Source organism: Triturus cristatus, chromosome 9 (genome assembly GCF_964204655.1).
Source record: "Triturus cristatus chromosome 9, aTriCri1.1, whole genome shotgun sequence".
Lineage (NCBI taxonomy): Eukaryota > Metazoa > Chordata > Amphibia > Caudata > Salamandridae > Triturus > Triturus cristatus.
In genome coordinates, this window is record NC_140592.1 from 771765648 (window position 1) to 771783036 (window position 17389).

General features: G+C 42.4%; 1 protein-coding gene across 2 annotated transcripts in view; it reads left to right on the plus strand.

The window, feature by feature from the left end:
* SLC35F4 (solute carrier family 35 member F4) overlaps positions 1-17389 on the plus strand; it is a 527883-nt gene that overhangs the window by 416883 nt on the left and 93611 nt on the right. For both annotated transcript variants that reach the window (XM_085626142.1, XM_085626141.1), the window contains one exon: positions 3339-3558. In XM_085626142.1, the coding sequence (XP_085482268.1) occupies positions 3339-3558 (220 nt within the window). The remainder of the gene's footprint in view (positions 1-3338; positions 3559-17389) is intronic.

Sequence of the window (17389 nt, forward strand, 5' to 3'; positions counted from 1 at the left end):
ATGGATATTGCATGTGACCTCAGAGGTCAATAATCTTTACAAGGAGGTAGGCCTTCAGCCTCGTTTCTCCATTTGGTCATGGAACACTGCGGTACCTTCCAATATCCCTATATTGTATGGTAGGGGGTTCTTTATCCGATCTATTGTTAATTTTAATTGAGCGATATTTTTGTTAACAATATTTCTGTCAGATGATATTCAGGCCTTGATATTCTGGGAAAATAATACCAACAATGGCATCCATGACTTTCAGTGCTTTATATGCAGCAAATACACCTTTCAGACTTGGATATACACCATGAACCTAGAGCTCAGATCAACCAACATGGAATTTGTGGTCATTGATGAAGGCAAAATAAGCTAAATATCTCAGTGTGACTATTCAACATAAACTTAATGGCTTCTTTCCATTCCTTTTCCTCTAAGAATAGGGTCTAGGCTTCTTCAAAGACTCACACTTACCCTATGTGTGAAAACCAAAGCCCAGAGAGTATGGTACAAAAAGGGCCTTTCTTACATCCCAGAAGCATTTGCTCTGCTGTTCATGTCGTGTCTCACATTAATAGAGGGAAATGCCCAGAAAGCTAAACTCTGGTTTTATGTTCTGCATGCAGTTGCCTTTTTCATTGTTAATCAAAACAAATGTAACCACATCACCCCAACACTAAAGCAACTACAATAACTTCTCAAAAAATATATTTTTTCTTTTGTATTTCCTTTCATACTGTGCCTTATAAAGTGAGTAGCCTGGCACACTTAAAAGAACTATAGACAGACATAAAAGAAACTTCCACCCTTAATGGAGAGTTGAGGTGGATATAAATCCAGTGTAACTAAGGCCATCATTTAATCATTTGTGAGTTACTTGTTAATTAATTTATTTGTTTGTTTGTGTATTTATTTAATATTTTGTTGTCATACTCTGCATTTGTATGTTTTCAAAAGTGAGTGTCCTATGCACTAGAAACCATTGTTAAGGGTCACTAGCCTTTCCTCACATATAAACAAATATTGAAATGTATCAGTATTTTATGGGGAAAGGGAGCACACTGCTGAGATGCCAGTACCAGTATTCCCAAGTGTATTCAAGTATATATCAGCGGTGGGTGAAGAATTCCGCTCCGCCGGCGGAGTTTGTGAAGTTTTGCCCAATTCGCGCGCTAATGCGGACTTCTGAAAAACTCAGCGAAGTGATGCGAAGTGGAGTTTTTTTCTTGAGTGGCTCGCCAATGGTAAGTTTGCGACTGTTTGTGAGAAAAAATAACATGCTAGACCTCCTCCTGGCACTATTTCTCATTGTGGGCGCTCGCGTTGAAAAATCTGCCATTCATGTTGAGGAAACTGCCACTCAAGTAGAAGGTCTACTCAAGCAGCAAATAAAGTGGCAGCGCCCTCTGGCGTGACGCTTAGTGCCATTCACGTTCATTTTACAGCACAGGACAAACTCCGTGTGAGCAGCACGTCTTAACAGACTCTGCCACTGGCAGAACTCTGCAGTGGCTGAGTTTTTCCTGGCACATTGTGGAGTTCCACAGAGTAAAACTCCGCCAACTCTGCCCAGGCTTAGTATATATTTAAAATACATTGAGAAATTTAAAAATTCAAATATTGTAAATAATTTCAAGCAAATAGCATTTCTTTTCACAACCAAGAGACACAGCTGCCTCAACGTCCATGAAAGTATATAATATAATGGCTTTTCGAATCAGTGTGATAGGAACAGAAACCGATCCAGAGCCACTTTAGATGTATTCCTGTAAGATATTCCTTCATCGAAATTACTTACATGGAGATATATTACCCAATTTCCCTTGAGACTACACAGTTTACCGACCTTACACCCTCTACGATGTAAAAACGACTTTTATCATTTTCTTTTCAGGGAAAAATCTTTTTTCAATACTGGACATTGATATAATTATGCAAAGATTTATCAACTTGATCCTTAGTTTGACCCTTAGATACATACACATAGATCAGTCCCAGCCTGAAATATCTAAAAATTCAACAGAAAACATTATTAAGAACATACTGTCACTGTGCAAGCTAAAACTCTGGTGCTTGCCAAAAGGATTATCCTACGAATCTAGAAATTTTCAAAACAGCTATTTATAGACTACTATACTAATCTTTTCACTACTTATGAAAGAAACTTCTTTCATTTCAGAAGTGATGACATTACCTCCAACACCATATGGTCTAACTTTTGACATTCTTATGGCTAAAAGTGCACAATACATTTGGCTTGGCCTTTGGCATTCTTGGCAACTTAATTTCTACTTCTATGACATCTTTAAAAATGAAAATGAAATGAAAATTGTATATTTGTCTCTCTTCTTTTATACCTCATTCATTCACCCGTTGAGCCTAGAACACTCTAGAGTTTTATATTGTTACCTATCATAATATTTATTCCCCCATTGACCCATGTATACGCCATATGCTTAGATCCTATACTGTATAATCTTTTGTTTGGTTTTTTAATAAGTGGTATGTTGCTAATAGAAAATGAAAACATATTTGCTAAATCATTCCATTAAAACTACAAAAACTCAAAAGTCTTTCACATGTACTTTTCTAACTCATGTCAAATATTACAGCAATTTCTGTGAGCTGAACTTCTAAGTATGTAAATGAATGTTTCATATGGTGGAAGATGTCAAACTTTGTTTAATTGGTGAGGCACTATAAATCTCAAAATAAACCAGAGTATGACTCGTTGTTAGGAAAACTATCCTCCAAGCAAAATATTTCTCTACAGCAACAAATTATGAATTTCAGCTTGAGCCAGTTTACAAGAATTTTATTTCCAACTTAATCTGCTCTTTCCTGGTTTAAAAACACACATGTGTGCTTGAAAAAGACCTTTTTAAATCATGACCTATGTTCTATTCTGAACATAGTGTGCCATTCTGGTTTCTGACAGATATGGAAGAGACAAAGGTATCATAGCTCATTCAGCTATGCAATCAGTCCATTGCACCCTGCATAGCCGGCAAGGGGGTGCATTCTGCTCTGCCCAAAACTATACTGTGTTTACTATAGGAACTTTTCCTGTGCAAACCTATACTGTGTTTATTATTGGAACTTTATATTTCTTCTCAGAAAAATGTCATTGTAATTGGATTAATTAAAAAGAGAAAAAAGGGATGTCAGTGAGCACAGTACATTTTTCATAATACAGTGAAGTAATGATACAGCGATGTATTTGCATAAGGCAATCATTATCAATATATGTAATATATATGGCGAAGTCTTAACTCATTACATTCTGTAAGTATGCATTTTAACAATTGCCAAAATCAGAAATGAGTGTTTAAAATATTTTATTTTCTTAGGGAATGCAGTCGTATTTTTGGTGAAGAAGGTCTGACGTTGAAACTATTTCTAAAACGAAGTGCTCCATTTTCCATTCTTTGGACATTGACTAATTACCTATATTTGCTGGCTTTAAAGAAGTTGACAGCAACTGATGTCTCTGCTCTATTTTGTTGTAACAAAGCCTTTGTCTTCTTACTTTCTTGGATTGTGCTGAAAGACAAGTTCATGGGAGTAAGGGTAATGTACAACATTTACAACTTTTCTTTTATAGTTCACATTTATTTGTCATTTAAAAATTATTGTTGTGTAAAATTGTTATAGTTCTCTTTTGCAAAGTGTAACCGCATTTGTATCAGCGTGGTTGAGAGTTCTTATATCAACTTCAAAGTAAAGCTAGAGATGTAGATCTGTGTAGCATATTGTTATCCTCTTTAAATAAATAACATTGGATTCTTGTCCTTACATTTAAAGTCTTCTTATAAGGTTAACAACAGTGTAATGCAGTTTGTTCAAATATATTCTCAAGTAAGAGTTCTTAATTCTATGAGTATACTGTATGGTAGGTAAGTGGGACACATGGCTGTTTGGCTATATATTACAATGTATCTTTTACAGTAGTACACATCAAGATCTCTTTAACAGCTGTTGACGCTAAACATCTGCTGGGATAAAATATTTCAACAACAAGAGTACAGAACTGGGGAAAGCTATACTAGAACACCCTATTTTATCTGAATGCTGTAATTATTTAATGTAGTATTATTGTTTTTAATTACATTGGGTTTTTCCCCTTGTAATCATTTCCATATGTCATGTAAAACATGCTCATGTTTGATTTAGCCTCTTTGAAAAATGTAGCTACTCGTCAATCTCCAATGGCCAAAATTCGGCATTATGTATGTACTTTAGAATCACACTGGTGCCATGATTACATACTGGGAGTTAAAGTTTGATCTGTGTTAGAATTTCGAGCGGGGTGCTAATAAATCACAACCACACTGCCTTACCGCTGATAGATTTTGGCAAAATCTTTCTGGGCAAAATATATAGCAAAAATGCAAAATATGTGGAATTTAGTTTGTTAAATACAGATGGAGTTTCAATTTTATGCCTTATTTCTAATGTTAAAATTCTGAATAGATGGTATATACCACACCCCGTAATTGTATTCCTCCAGGGTAGTGGCATTCAGTGGATGTGGCAAAGATCAGGCGTACAGCTGTTAGGGCAATCTGGAGGCCTATAGAGCAACAAACCAGCAAAGGAGAATGACGGTGAGAGTTTGATACAAAAGATCAAGCCCTCAATATTACCAATTTGGCCCAGCCTAGAGGTAGAAAACTCCCACGTGTTTTTTACAACAATGGCAACGCCTCCCCCCACCCTATCTCCACCTCGGTTAGCGCACACCAACCGAAATATTTGAGCACCGAATGCAGGGGATCTGGGTGAGGAATAGACTAGCCGATCTGAAGTATCTGGATGGGATGTAGAAGTGTATGCAGTTGTTGAGTTAGGCTTGGCCGGGTTGGGGAGTTTGAAGGTAGTGCGTTTCTGAATGTGGAGTCAGTGGAGGTCTCTGAGGTGTTTGGAGATGTGAGCTTGTGAAAGGAAGGTGTTGAGTGTGAGTCTGCAAGCTGCGTTTTAAACTACTTAAAGTCTGTAGGAGAAGTTGGTGGAGATGCCTACGTAGAGGGCATTGCCATAGTCTGGTCTACTGGTGATGAGGGCGTGGGTTACCATCCTCCTGGTGTCCAGTGGGAATCCTTTAAATATTTTTGTGGATATCTTGAAGGTGTGGAAGCACATTGCTGTTACTGAGTTGACTTGGATGGAAATGGAGATTTGGCAGTCTACTATGATGCCCAGTTTCTGGGGATGTTAGTAGGATGGGTGCCAGTCCTAGGTCTAGGGGCCACCAGGTCAGTAACCATAGAGAGGTGAATTTGCCAAACAGTAATTGTGAGAGGCTGGCTCGGTATATGATGTATATTTATGTAAAGTTGCCACCATGCACTGGTCCAGACAACCCTTATGGTGATTTTAGTGGTCTTAGACAACCTTGGAAAGCTCTCTAAGTGGTAGCTGTGGAAAGAAGCATTCAGGCTTAGTCCAGAAGGAGTGTAACGCAGCTTGTTTCACCAGAACATAATCTTATAGGTATAGATTAAATGAAAAAGAACCACACAAGGTATTTATAAAAATATGTATTTATTATAAGACACTCACTAACACATACAGATATCTCCTACCTAGAGATATACACAATGCACACAATACTTTGCAATAGAAACACGTAAATAGCACAGAATACACAGTGGTCCCCAGGGGGAAACAAAACCATATACTAAAATAGTGGTATGCAAACCACGACTCGAGTTAAGGATATATCCAGAGGACGTCAATGTGCTGGGGACCCAAGTAACTCCCCCCCAAGGTGAGTAACTAGGAGCCCCACGGAGGTCGTGTGCAGTGTGGGAACACGACCGTATTCTTCATACAAATCACTGTTTAAGTCGCCGTTGCAAATTTAAAGAAAGAGGACCCTTTCCAGTGGACCCTGAAGAAACTCTGTGGAAGGCAGTAGGTTGTAGAGCCACCCACCTGTGGATACATTAGGAACCAGGATACCTGCACAAGGGAAGCTAGGTGCATAGGTGTGAAGTGGCATCGGAAACCGCAGTCGAACCCAATCAAGGACTTCATAAAGATGCCGCTGCTGGAGAAGGTGGGAGTCTTCGGTGGAACCCAAAGGAGGATTCAAGATGTGAAGAACCTGCAAGCAGAGGGGACAGAGTCTATGTCACTCAGGAGTGACCAGGAGGCACAGTAGCCGAATGCCCACGGATTTCGTGTACTGCAGGAGAGCTGAAAGTGACCTTGAAACTGCAGCTGGGTGGACCAGCCGAGGCTGTGGAAGTCCAGGAGCAATACACGAGCTGACCCACGTCGGATGTCAAGAGTTGAGGGGTCAGTGTCCAGCAGGAGCACCAACAAGCCTTGGCAACTGCAGCCAACATGGAAGTTTAAGAAGGTGCAATGTCGAGACCAGCAAGGTCCAAGAGACTCACCACAATCAGGGGAGTCAGGGCAGGCCCGAGCAATCAGGGGAGCCCAAAGAATTCAAATTAGACCCTTGACAGGACCCACATGCCAGAGACAATGGAGTCGCAAGAGGACCTTGGGAAGCTTACCTAAGAAGCAGGCCCACGGTGCAAGCAATGCGGTGTGGTCGAAGAGTCCGCTCACTGAAGATGCTTGAGAATGGGGCTACTTGGCGCCCGAAGATTTTGATGGAAGGAAGACAACAAGCCTTTGCAATGACAAGTTGATGTGGTGCACAGGATTTATGCTCCTGCAGCTCCGACGAGGGATACTGGCCTCAAACTTGGTGAGAGAACACAACAGGCCTCGAGGGATGTGAAAAACCACAACCTGTGTTGCTGAGCCTTTCGGAGTCCGTGGGAGCCCAGGATAAGCTGACCGGTCAGCTTAGTTGCGGTGCCTGCAGATGCAAGGAAGTGACTCCTTCACGTCAAGGGAGATTCCTTCAGGTGTCTTGAATGCCGACAGGCCTTGGAAGGTTTCCTGTATGGAGCACAGGCATGGACATGGCAGTAGACGAGCAGGGCCTAGAGATCAGGGGCAGCAAGAGTCTTCCCGGTTGCAGCCTTGATGCCCAGAGCGAAGTCCAGAGTGCCTAGATGGTCAAAGTTGAAGTGGTGTCTGAAATGAATTTGGTCCCACAATGAATCTAGCTACTCACCCTCAGGTAAGCCCTTAAGTACCCTAAGGAAAGGGTTGGGACGATTCATGGTTCCCTCCTAGGGGAGGGGTTGGACAGTGGGGAGGATACTCCCATGTCCAGTTTCTCACCAGAGCAGGAACCAACAGCTCCCTGAGCTGGTTTATTTATTTGTTCTTTATTTAAATAGATTTATAAAGCACAAACAAGACCCTTACGGGTCTCAGAGCGCTGCACAGATGTGGCGAAAGCAGGAATAAGACCAAACACAATGGTACAAATGGTGTAGTTAAGTCCATACATGGTCAATAAAGGTCAGGGGTTGGGGAGTTGGTTCGACCCGTAGATTATCAGAATTGCCCTAGAGCAAGATACCAATTTAACAGACAAGCATACAATAAATCGAAACAATGGTGTAAAATAAGAATCAAATTTGTAGACAGAGAATGAGAACAAGTTGATGCTGTCAATGTTTACGCAAGAATAGCCGTTTGACCTGTTTTTCGACAGATGCAGTGGAAGGATTGGATCTGATCCAAATTCTTGGAGCCAGACCGGTAAAAGCACGAGTGGAAGATCTTTTCTTTTTGAATTTGGGAGGTTTCAAAAGTAGGGTGGATGTACTTCTTAAGTTCCGACATGATCCCGATAGTTCAAGCTTATTTGCCAAGTATGCTGGGGTGTTGTAATGTATGGCTTTATGCATCAAGCAAGCTATCTTGAAACATATCCTAGCTTCGATAGATAGCCAATTTAGTTGCAAAAGGTCGGGGGAGATGGGGTCATGCTTTCTGGAGCAAGTGATGAGCCTGGCCGATGCATTTAGAGTAGCTCTGAGCGGGGCCAAGCTAGCTTTGGGAAGCCCAGCAAGGGTCACCAAACCAGTCGAGAGTTAATCAGGGATTGTACAGCAGGCCTGATGTCTTTGGGGGAAGGAAAGGCTTGATTTTCTTAAGGGTGTTGAGTTGAAAGTTGGCTCCCCTAATGGTTGCACTGATGTGCACTTGCATATTTAGCTATTTGTCCAAGGTGATGCCTAACGATTTAGCAGTCAACCACATGAGGGGTGCAGTTAAGAGCAGTGAGTTGCTTAAGCAAGTCCAGGGTAGGAGCAGAGTGGTTGGGGGGAGCAATCAGAAGGAATTCAGTTTTGAGAGTATTTAACAAAAGATGGTTCTGGGCTAACCATTGTTGAGTTTGTGAGAGAGCATCATTTAGCAATGTTATGTCCTCTTGGGAGGAGATCTTCAAGTACAGTTGCGTATTAACCGCATACAGATTTTAACTGGACTATGCAAGGAGGGCACTAAATGTGCCCCTCAAGCAGACTGAGTGATGCTGGCAAGTGCTCCCACCCGGCCCCAATATACTAACTCTGTCTTGGAGGTGGCAAACCTCCCTGTGGCAGGATACCTATTGCTCTGCCTTCCCCTGCTTGAGCTTGGCTCAGCAGCAGGAGGTCAAAATCATGTCTTTGGTCGGCAGCAGCCATGTTGTGCTGTCCGGGTCTAGACGGCAGGAACCAGGAGCACTGAGGACCTAACGGAGGGCCTTTACAGTGCTTGGAATCTTACCTCCCACACTTTTTACAGTGTGGGGGTGTGATTCCAACATGTTTGATACCAAACACGATAGGGTTTGTTACAGCCAGTTTCGGAGATGGTCATCGCGTAATGACATGGTGCCCCTCTATATGTTTTATGGCTGTCTCACTTACAACTCGGGAGAATGGACTCCTAAGGCTGTAGGAGTGTGCTGCTCATGCAGGAGCACCCTCACACTTAGATCCGTGCACCCTGCCTTCAGGTTTGGAAAGGCCTGCTGTAAGGGTGATTTATAGGTTTTAAGTGCAGTGACCCTAGATATAGGGAAACCTATATCTTTAGTAAGTGGTGCTAGCACCAGCTTACACAGGCTGCAATGGCAGGCTCGTAGTTACAAATTGAGTGGTCTCCCATGGGTGGCATATTATATGCTTCAGCCCAGGGGGACACCTGGGTTACCTATGCCCTGGGTACCTTAGTATCATATACTTGGGAATTATAAGGGTACCCCAGTATCCCATCTGGGATGTACCTAAGTACTTACCATAACAGTTTAGGGGAGAAAGCAGAGAGACTGGGGTCCTGATTAGCAGGATCTCAGTCAGACTAATCAGAAACAGCATACCACCAAGCAAAAAGTGGGGGGAACTATAAAAGCAGATCCTACTTTCCCACAGTAAAACTTTGGTTTTATTGCAGGTGAGATTGAGGCAGCTCCTATTCATCCGTCTGCTAAGTCGAACATGCATTGACGAAGTCGGATTGTGTGGTAGGCATGTCTTCTGAGAGGGAGAGGATCAGTTGTGTGTCATCTGTGGTTGAGACAATGCTAAGGGCATGAGAGCGGATCCATTGTAAGACTGGACCTAGTTAACAGACTTCTTGAGTCTCTGGATGAGGATGGGGGAGACAATGTTGAAGGCTGCAGAGAAATCCAGTAGAATGAGAGCTGCCATGACCCCCATGTAGGTGATGAGGGCTATGTTGTCCATGGCAGTGATGAGGGCTGTCTTTGTGCTGTAGCTGGCTCTGAAGCCTAATTGTGAAGGGTCTAGGAGGAGGATTGTCTCAGGGTAGCAGTCGAAGTGAGAGTTGACCAGTTTTTCCAAGACTTTGGTAGGATAGGGTAGAACGAAGATGGGTCTGTAGTTATACATGGTCATGGGTTCAGCTCAAGGCTTCTTCTGGAGCTGTAGTATGGTAGCATGTTTCCAGGTGTCTAGGAAGATGGTGGTGGTGAGCAAGAGTTTTAGTATTGAACTGAGCTCTGAGCAGATGGGTTGAAGTCCTCTGATGAAGATGTAGTGAGGGCAGGGGCCAAAGGGAGCTCTGAATAAGATGGATTGCATGGTATTGGTGGTTTCCCTTGTCAAGATTCCCATCCATGAGGTCAACTGGGGACCTGGCATGCTGCTGGCAGTTGTTTATTGGAGATCGAGAGATGCCAGATCCAGTTGGGGGTGCAGTTACTGTAGATAGTCTTGATATTCCCTGAGAAGATGATGGAGAAAAGGTGATAGATGTAGAGTCCACGGGTGGGCATGTGAGCTCCTTGACAATGGCAAAGTTTTCTTTTGAGAAAGTCTGGCTGTTCTGAATGCGGGAAAAGTGGGCTAGACGTTTGACGGCTTAGAGGCATTGGAAGTAGGTCTTAGGGCCACCTAGAAAGAGGCTCTTTCGGTGGCATCACGGGAGAGATGCCAGCATCTTTCCAGGTGTTTACAGTGGTGTTCATCGTGAGTTGAAGGTCCTCGGTGTACCAGCTGATGTGGTGTGTGGTCTAGGTTTTGGAGTTGGTTTGGGCCAGGTCATGGAGTCAACATCAGGTGGTTATCCATACATTGAAGTTAGAGACAGCATGAGTTAGGCTGGTGGGCTGGAGGGTACTGTCGGTAAGGTGTTTGGAATTCCAGTTCTAATCAGTGATTTTGTTTCATTGTTTTTGGATGATCTGGATTTTTGCAGCCTTTACCTAGTTGAGTAGTTGTTTGCTGGATGAGGTAGTGGTTGGTATAGGTGAGAGTGATTAGTGTGTCCACTGAGATGTTAGGGAAGTAGGTGAAGATGGGGTTGAGTGGGTGACCTACTGTGTGGGTGGGGCCCTGGATCCTGAGGTCTGCTAGGTGGTGGATGGAGCTGATGTCAATCTGGTCATCTAGGTGGAAGTTAAGGTCACCGAGCAGGATGAAGGCCTTGATGATGAAGTTTGTGGGGGAAGGACTAAAGTTGGATATGATTCCAGGGGTTCAGTAGAGGAGATTGTTGCATATGATATGTTGGCTCTGTTTGATTTGGCAAATCACCTAAACAGAGGCAAAAAGATTGGAAAAGTGGCAAAACAATTGAAAAAATACACTGAAAAACAAAAGTGATAGAGTCACAGTGTGGGAGAAAAAACTGAAAAATGAGACCTAGAGCTTAAGACCTAATCTTGATCAAATGTGCATTACTATATTGTTTGGTTCTAAAGCAACAATAATGCATTTGTGAAAGTAGATCAGTGAGCATACATATCCTGAGTGTCAAATGTCAGGTTTTTGGGTTAGCAATCTCTGAAATATACCTAATTTTTTATGATACACTTCATTCACTTTTCATGTACAGTTTTGGCATTGTGCATGGTCTTCAGCCTTGTGCAGCAGTGATTGGTCATTGGGCTGAATGTTCAACCAGACCTGCAGCACCTTAATCTGCACTTGATCAGGGTCTTTTCTCTAGTACAGCATTTTTTTGTTAAAAGTTAGATTTATTTTTTTATCTAAATTTTAACCACTTCTTATTGCAACATGCACACCCTTTGCTTTGGAAACACTTTTCACACTGTGAAAATAACACAGTGGATGTTGGCAAAAAATAGTCCCCTTCATTAGACTATTTCATTTGTTAAAAAATGTAAATGTGAGTGATAAATATCAAGATTTGGAAATCGATACTCCAAATGGCCAAGATATTCAAAATTGTCACCCTATCAGGCATGCCTGGCCTTATGTTCAAATACTAAGCTCAAAGAACTAGTAAAATGATGTAAACTTAATCGAGAAAAGCACACTCTGTAGGTAAAGTTCTATTTTATGCCAAGTTTAACAACAATTCATTCAGTGGGTTGTGATGTAGCTGGGAACAAAATTTCCTATGGGAGATAAAATGGGGAATCAGTCCCCCCTTTAATTTTTGTCCCATGCATGGAACTGTATCTAACTGAATGTATATCTTTTGCGAGGCAGTGGGTTCTGACCCGTCTAAACTCCATAGTTTTTTGCATTTTAGACTACCTGATTTTGGGTGTGTGTCACTCTGTCACACTCATTGCAAGCTCTGTTAAATTGTTTTTTTAGTGCTAGTCACCAATGGATGCATTTTAAAATAAGGTCTGCTGCTGTGCAGCTCGGGTAAGAGGTACTGGGTTTTTTGAAGTTAGGAATTTATTGGTCATTCTATAGTCTCAACCTGTTATATTTCACTGAAGTATGTGGTGCTTGATTGTTTTGTACTTTTTCATTGAAATCTACATTTGAGTACAGTTTTGCTTTAGCCTAGCTTTAGCTTTATGCTAAGAGACTCGCTTGATGTCTGAATTCCATACTAAACAAGGATCTTGAGTGCAGAAATAACATCTTATTTTTAACATATCTGAACCCCAGTTGGCACTCAAAGAATTATAATTTTTCTCTGACCCAGGTCTAAAATAGATTCTGTCTTTAAATCATCCTGCTAGGTCGTGCTAATTATTCTGCTGGCCAGCTGGAGCATCAAAATATTCCCCATACCATAGGGCTATCTTGAAGTGATTAGGGTTGTTCCTGGATGTGTTAATGACATTGTCACACTGTCATAGGCTGGGGAGGGCTCAACCCAAAAGAAACAAAGAGATGCAGCCAAACCTCTGGAACCAGCAATGAGAGAAATTCTCCTTTGAAGTTTTGGAGGGAAATGATCAGGCAGCTGTGCCAGTTAGAGGCATGGCATAGGCTTTCTTAGAAGTCTGTCTCCAGAGAAGTGGCCATTTTGAAAAGTCCCAAAATAATGTGTAGGATGGTTGGAGCAGGGGTGGACGAATGATCTATCATCTCAGTACTGGGCTGTCTTGAACGTTCCACCCCATTTAGAAAGAAGGAGAGAGATGCATGTACTCTGCAGGACACCAAGGAGGGCTGGACCCCTGATTGCTAGACTCCTGATGGATGGACTTGTACTGACTTGAAATCTGTTGACCAGCACACTGGACTCCCTACGCCATCTGGGGCACAGTAGAAGGGTGAACCTGCTGGGGAACCTTGGAGGAGCGGTTGCCCATGAAGCGTCTGTGGACTGGTGCTAAAGGGGGAAGCTCTGCCATAAGAGTGAACGCCCTAACTTTTGCTGACACACAGATGCTATCCAAGTGGCTCAGAAGCCATGGGATTTGGAGAGTGCAGGCAGGGAGGGTGCTCTACTTGAGGACAGGGTGTGCTGCTGAAGGAGACTCTGGGTAAAGAGAAAACCAGGTGCCCAGACACGGGACACACTTTTGGTAAGGAGCTAAAGAGGGAGAGTCATTACCGTAATGCATGTGTGAGAGGTAGAACAGTGCAGAAATCAAGCTCCAAGGAGGTATGAAAAATTTAGAAGCCAGTAAGCCTTTCTTTTAATGACTACACCCCATTATACTATGTTCAGTATATGTTTGGGTGGTACTGTGGCTTTAGGGTTTGGGGCTTGCTGGTGTGCAAACTTCTAGAGATACCTGCAGTGCAGGGGTTACATTTAAGAAGCTAGCTATGGTATGTACCCTTTCTAGAATGGGTGCCCCCTGTTGGTTGTGAGGTTCCTTAGAGGGTGTCACCATAGGCGTTTTTACCTACTATCTTGCATATGTGTAATATTGAATAATGTGTAATAAAGTACTTTCCTTTTTATAAGGAAGTCACTTTCTAGACAATAGTTTATTAAGGGCCTTATTGCGAGTTTGGCGGTCCTTCTGCAACATCACCACTGCTGAGCTGGCAGGAGAACCACCAAGCCTGTGTTGCGCCTGCCCGCCGGATACTGAGTTGGATCCAGGGCACACTGGCTTTTCTGCTGTGGTCTCACGACAGCCTCTGTGTTAGGCTCATAGGAGAGCCTTAACATCAGAACGCCGACATGACAGCACCTGCAGCACATTCAAGCACAATGTGGAATGCACCATGTCATGCAGGCCACACCGTGCAGGAACAGGGATGCAATTCCAGGGGGGCACAACATGTGCCCCCTGCATAGCACCCCAGGCCCATAAGCGTCAGGGAGCTCTGTTAAGGCCCCCTTAGTTGCCTCTCCACCATGAAATGGTTGGTGGAAATGCAACTCGGAATATGCCCGGTGGTACCGCAGCTGCACCACCAGCATATTCCTGCCCCTTTCTGCTGTGCCACCATCACAGGATCCTAGATCCCGGCAGACGAGGAAGTCCTGTGGCGATCCGACGGCCACACTCGAAATATGGTGTACAGTCCTGCAGTGGTGGTGGTTGGACTGCCACCGCCAGTATGACGGTTCTAGGACCACCGTACTCATAATAAGGCCCTAAGTGCTGTTTGTTACATTCCTCAAAGCTGCACCGCAAGCACATAACACCTCTGCTAATTAAGCCTTGGACCGCTCTACTTCGCAACTCTAGAGAGTCAAGTGCTACAAAGGAGTAGTTGGTTCTGAGTAAAAGAGAGATTTGAGCCTTACTGAATGGGTCATATCCTTCCCAACTAGTATCCTAATTTCATACATCTAATATATGTATGGTTAGATTGTGTTGTAACACCTTAAATTTTTCAAAATAACCTGAGAAAAAATTAACATAAAAAACCATAGTTCATTCAATTAAAAGCAAGAAAACCACTGAAATTTGCAACTTATAATGAACTCCACATCGATAACTGGCACAACAGCCGTGCAAGCCATAACTTAAACACCCAATGCAGTGCTTATGATCTTACCCTTAATTTGACAGATTCAATTACAAATATTGTAAATAATTTTACAGGTGAGATTACTATTACATTAGCCTTAACACTATGAAAGAAATGTACTCTTAGTTAATGCTTTAAGTATCTGTTACGTGTGCTTTTTAAGTCTTGTACTTATTAGTATAAATGTTGTGAGGCAATAACCATTGCATTTGATCTGTGTAGCTTTCAGCTGTCAGTAAGAATTGCCCGCTGGGTATGGCCTATGGCCAGGCACTATGGCTAACCCCCCTGGGTATGCCTTTTGGCGGTTCTCAGTGAAGGTTGACTACAAGGCCTTAACTCAGGCGACATGCCCAGCCCACCAGGGCCATCAAACCCTGCTGTGCATAGCAGTAAACCACAGGACTAGGCCGTGGGTTTTGTGACATGAGCCAAGATTTATTAATCTGTGAGATGGTCCAACATGGACCTGGGCTATTTGACCTTGCTGGGGATTCACAAGCCTTCCATGTTTATGCTGATGACACCTAGATCCAGCGTATGGACCAGTTCAGTAGTCCGAAACGGAACATTGGGTTTGCGGCTCCTCGGTATACATGAAGGATTGCCTGCCCTCCAAGAGGCCCTCCTAAACCACAGTGAAATCTGAGATTTTACAACTAGTCCAAGTTGCAGCCACAACATTATCATTTGACTAGTCAGCATCTGTACATCTTCAAGTCCACGTCATCCTGTCATAGAAAGTGTGAACTTTCAGGGTCCTCACTGATTGAACACAATATTGACCTGTAAAGAAAAAATGGTGCTGAACCTGCCAATACATGCATTGCCTAAGAGGCAGTAGCAGAAGTTAAAAGTAAAGATCTCTTAATGACTATTGGTATTATAAGTAGTGCTAAAGTATCATAATTTGTCATCACAGAAATTTCCCTACGTTTTCTGGAAGAATTTGTGCAGGAAACAAAACGCAGTATTCAGAGTTTTGCCACTCCTAAATGGGGAAACGTTGTGGTGTGGTGCCACCATTTAAAGGTACCAAATCTGAATTTGAAGGTGGTATTAAACCAAGCAAATAACACAACTTGTAGTATCAGTATTTATTGGGCTTAGGAGAAATTTCCGTTACACAGGTGTAATCTTGCATAATTTCACGAATTTCACATTATGCTTATTATGCAATGTGACCTAATTCTGCTGCAACAGGACCAATGCAATCTACCAGAACGTGAATGGCTATTGTTCACTGTACTTGGGTATTTGTACTATTTTTTAAGGTGAAATGTGCTACAATGTAAAGTTAAATACCAGTTTTGTATTTCACACAATTTCATATAATTTTTGCGAATGTTCATGTAATTATGAAAAAAAAATTACGCAAATGAATTTATGGGTGCAGTATAACCTCCTGAAATATCAGGGCACTGGGAATGACGCCCCTGGAAAAGTTTCTATCCACTTGTGATATTTAGATTTTTTCGCTTGCAATTTTTGTACAGTTTTTATTTATTTATTTAAGAGATTTGTAGAGCATGCAGCTACCCAACAGGGTCTCCCTGCGCAAGAGGCATAGCAACATTGCTAGGTGGCAGAATCAGACAGAGCAGTTCAAGAGCATGGTTTTTATGTTCTTACGAAAAGTAAGCAATGAGTCACAGTTTCTAAAAGCTACCGGAAGAGAGTTCCAGAGTCTAGGACCTAAAACGGAGAAGGAGCGCCCTTTAATACGAGCTCTGTGGAACCTAGGCGTGGTAAACAGTGCGAGGTTGGCGGATCTCAGCGATGGGGAAGGGACATACGGAGACACCAGATCTTGGATATAAGAAGGGGTGAGGCTGTGTCTAGTTCGAAACATGCAGCATAAGGCCTTGAATTTAATCCGTTTGTCAACCTTCAGCCAGTGCAATTTGTGGAGCAAGGGAGAGACGTAAGCATGTCTCGAGAACCGGAAAAGGAGGCGGGCGGCAGCATTCTGGATAATCTGCAAGAGATGAATCAAGGTCTTATCAGCACCCAGAACAGTGCAATTGAGATATGAAAATGGACAAATGTATCAGTTATGCTCCCCTAGGGAGTTCACCAAGCCACCTGCTTCAGAGGCCTATTAACTGTGTTTGTTATATTGCTGTCTTGAATTAATCGTGACAATGAAACTCAGAATAGTTGGTCTTTGCAACAAAGCATTTATGGAGACTGAAAATCTGTTAACATCAGAGAGAGGTGGTACCTTCCAGAATATATGTTAATTTTTTAGCTGAAGCATTTAATTCACTTTCCTTCACTAAATCCAACAATGGTAAAAGGTAATGATATTTTAGTGTGGCATAAGATTGGGTAAAATCCATAATAACGTTTTACCTTTTAATTGCATCAGCAGTATTTTACTCCAGAGACCTTTTGACAAATGGCAAATGTAATTAAGTCACTGGCTAGTAGAATGATCCAGTCAATAAACCATAACAAAGTAAAAAGAATATCCACTATTATGGTATTGATGTTAAACCCTAGTATTTTCTTTTCAGAGTTCCTGAAGCGTGGCCTGTCATTCAAACCTCCGGCACCCATTTTAGACAAATGCTGTAAAAATATTATACATGTGTATTTTGTTTCTGTCAGCCTATTATGGATAACTTGTTTTCCCTTGAATGTGTGCTTGAGCGATTGTCGTTGAAATATAGGATAATAAAAGTTGATCTGGGTCATAATTTCATTTTTTTCATGTAGATGATGTCTTACCCACTTGCTTCATTAAAGCTTTTTCTGGGGATGCTCTCTCACCCCTTTTCACCTTTGTCAATGTCTCCTCACTCAAGGCATCTCCCCAGAGCTCCCAAAACAGGCAGATCCTCCCACTCCAAAAG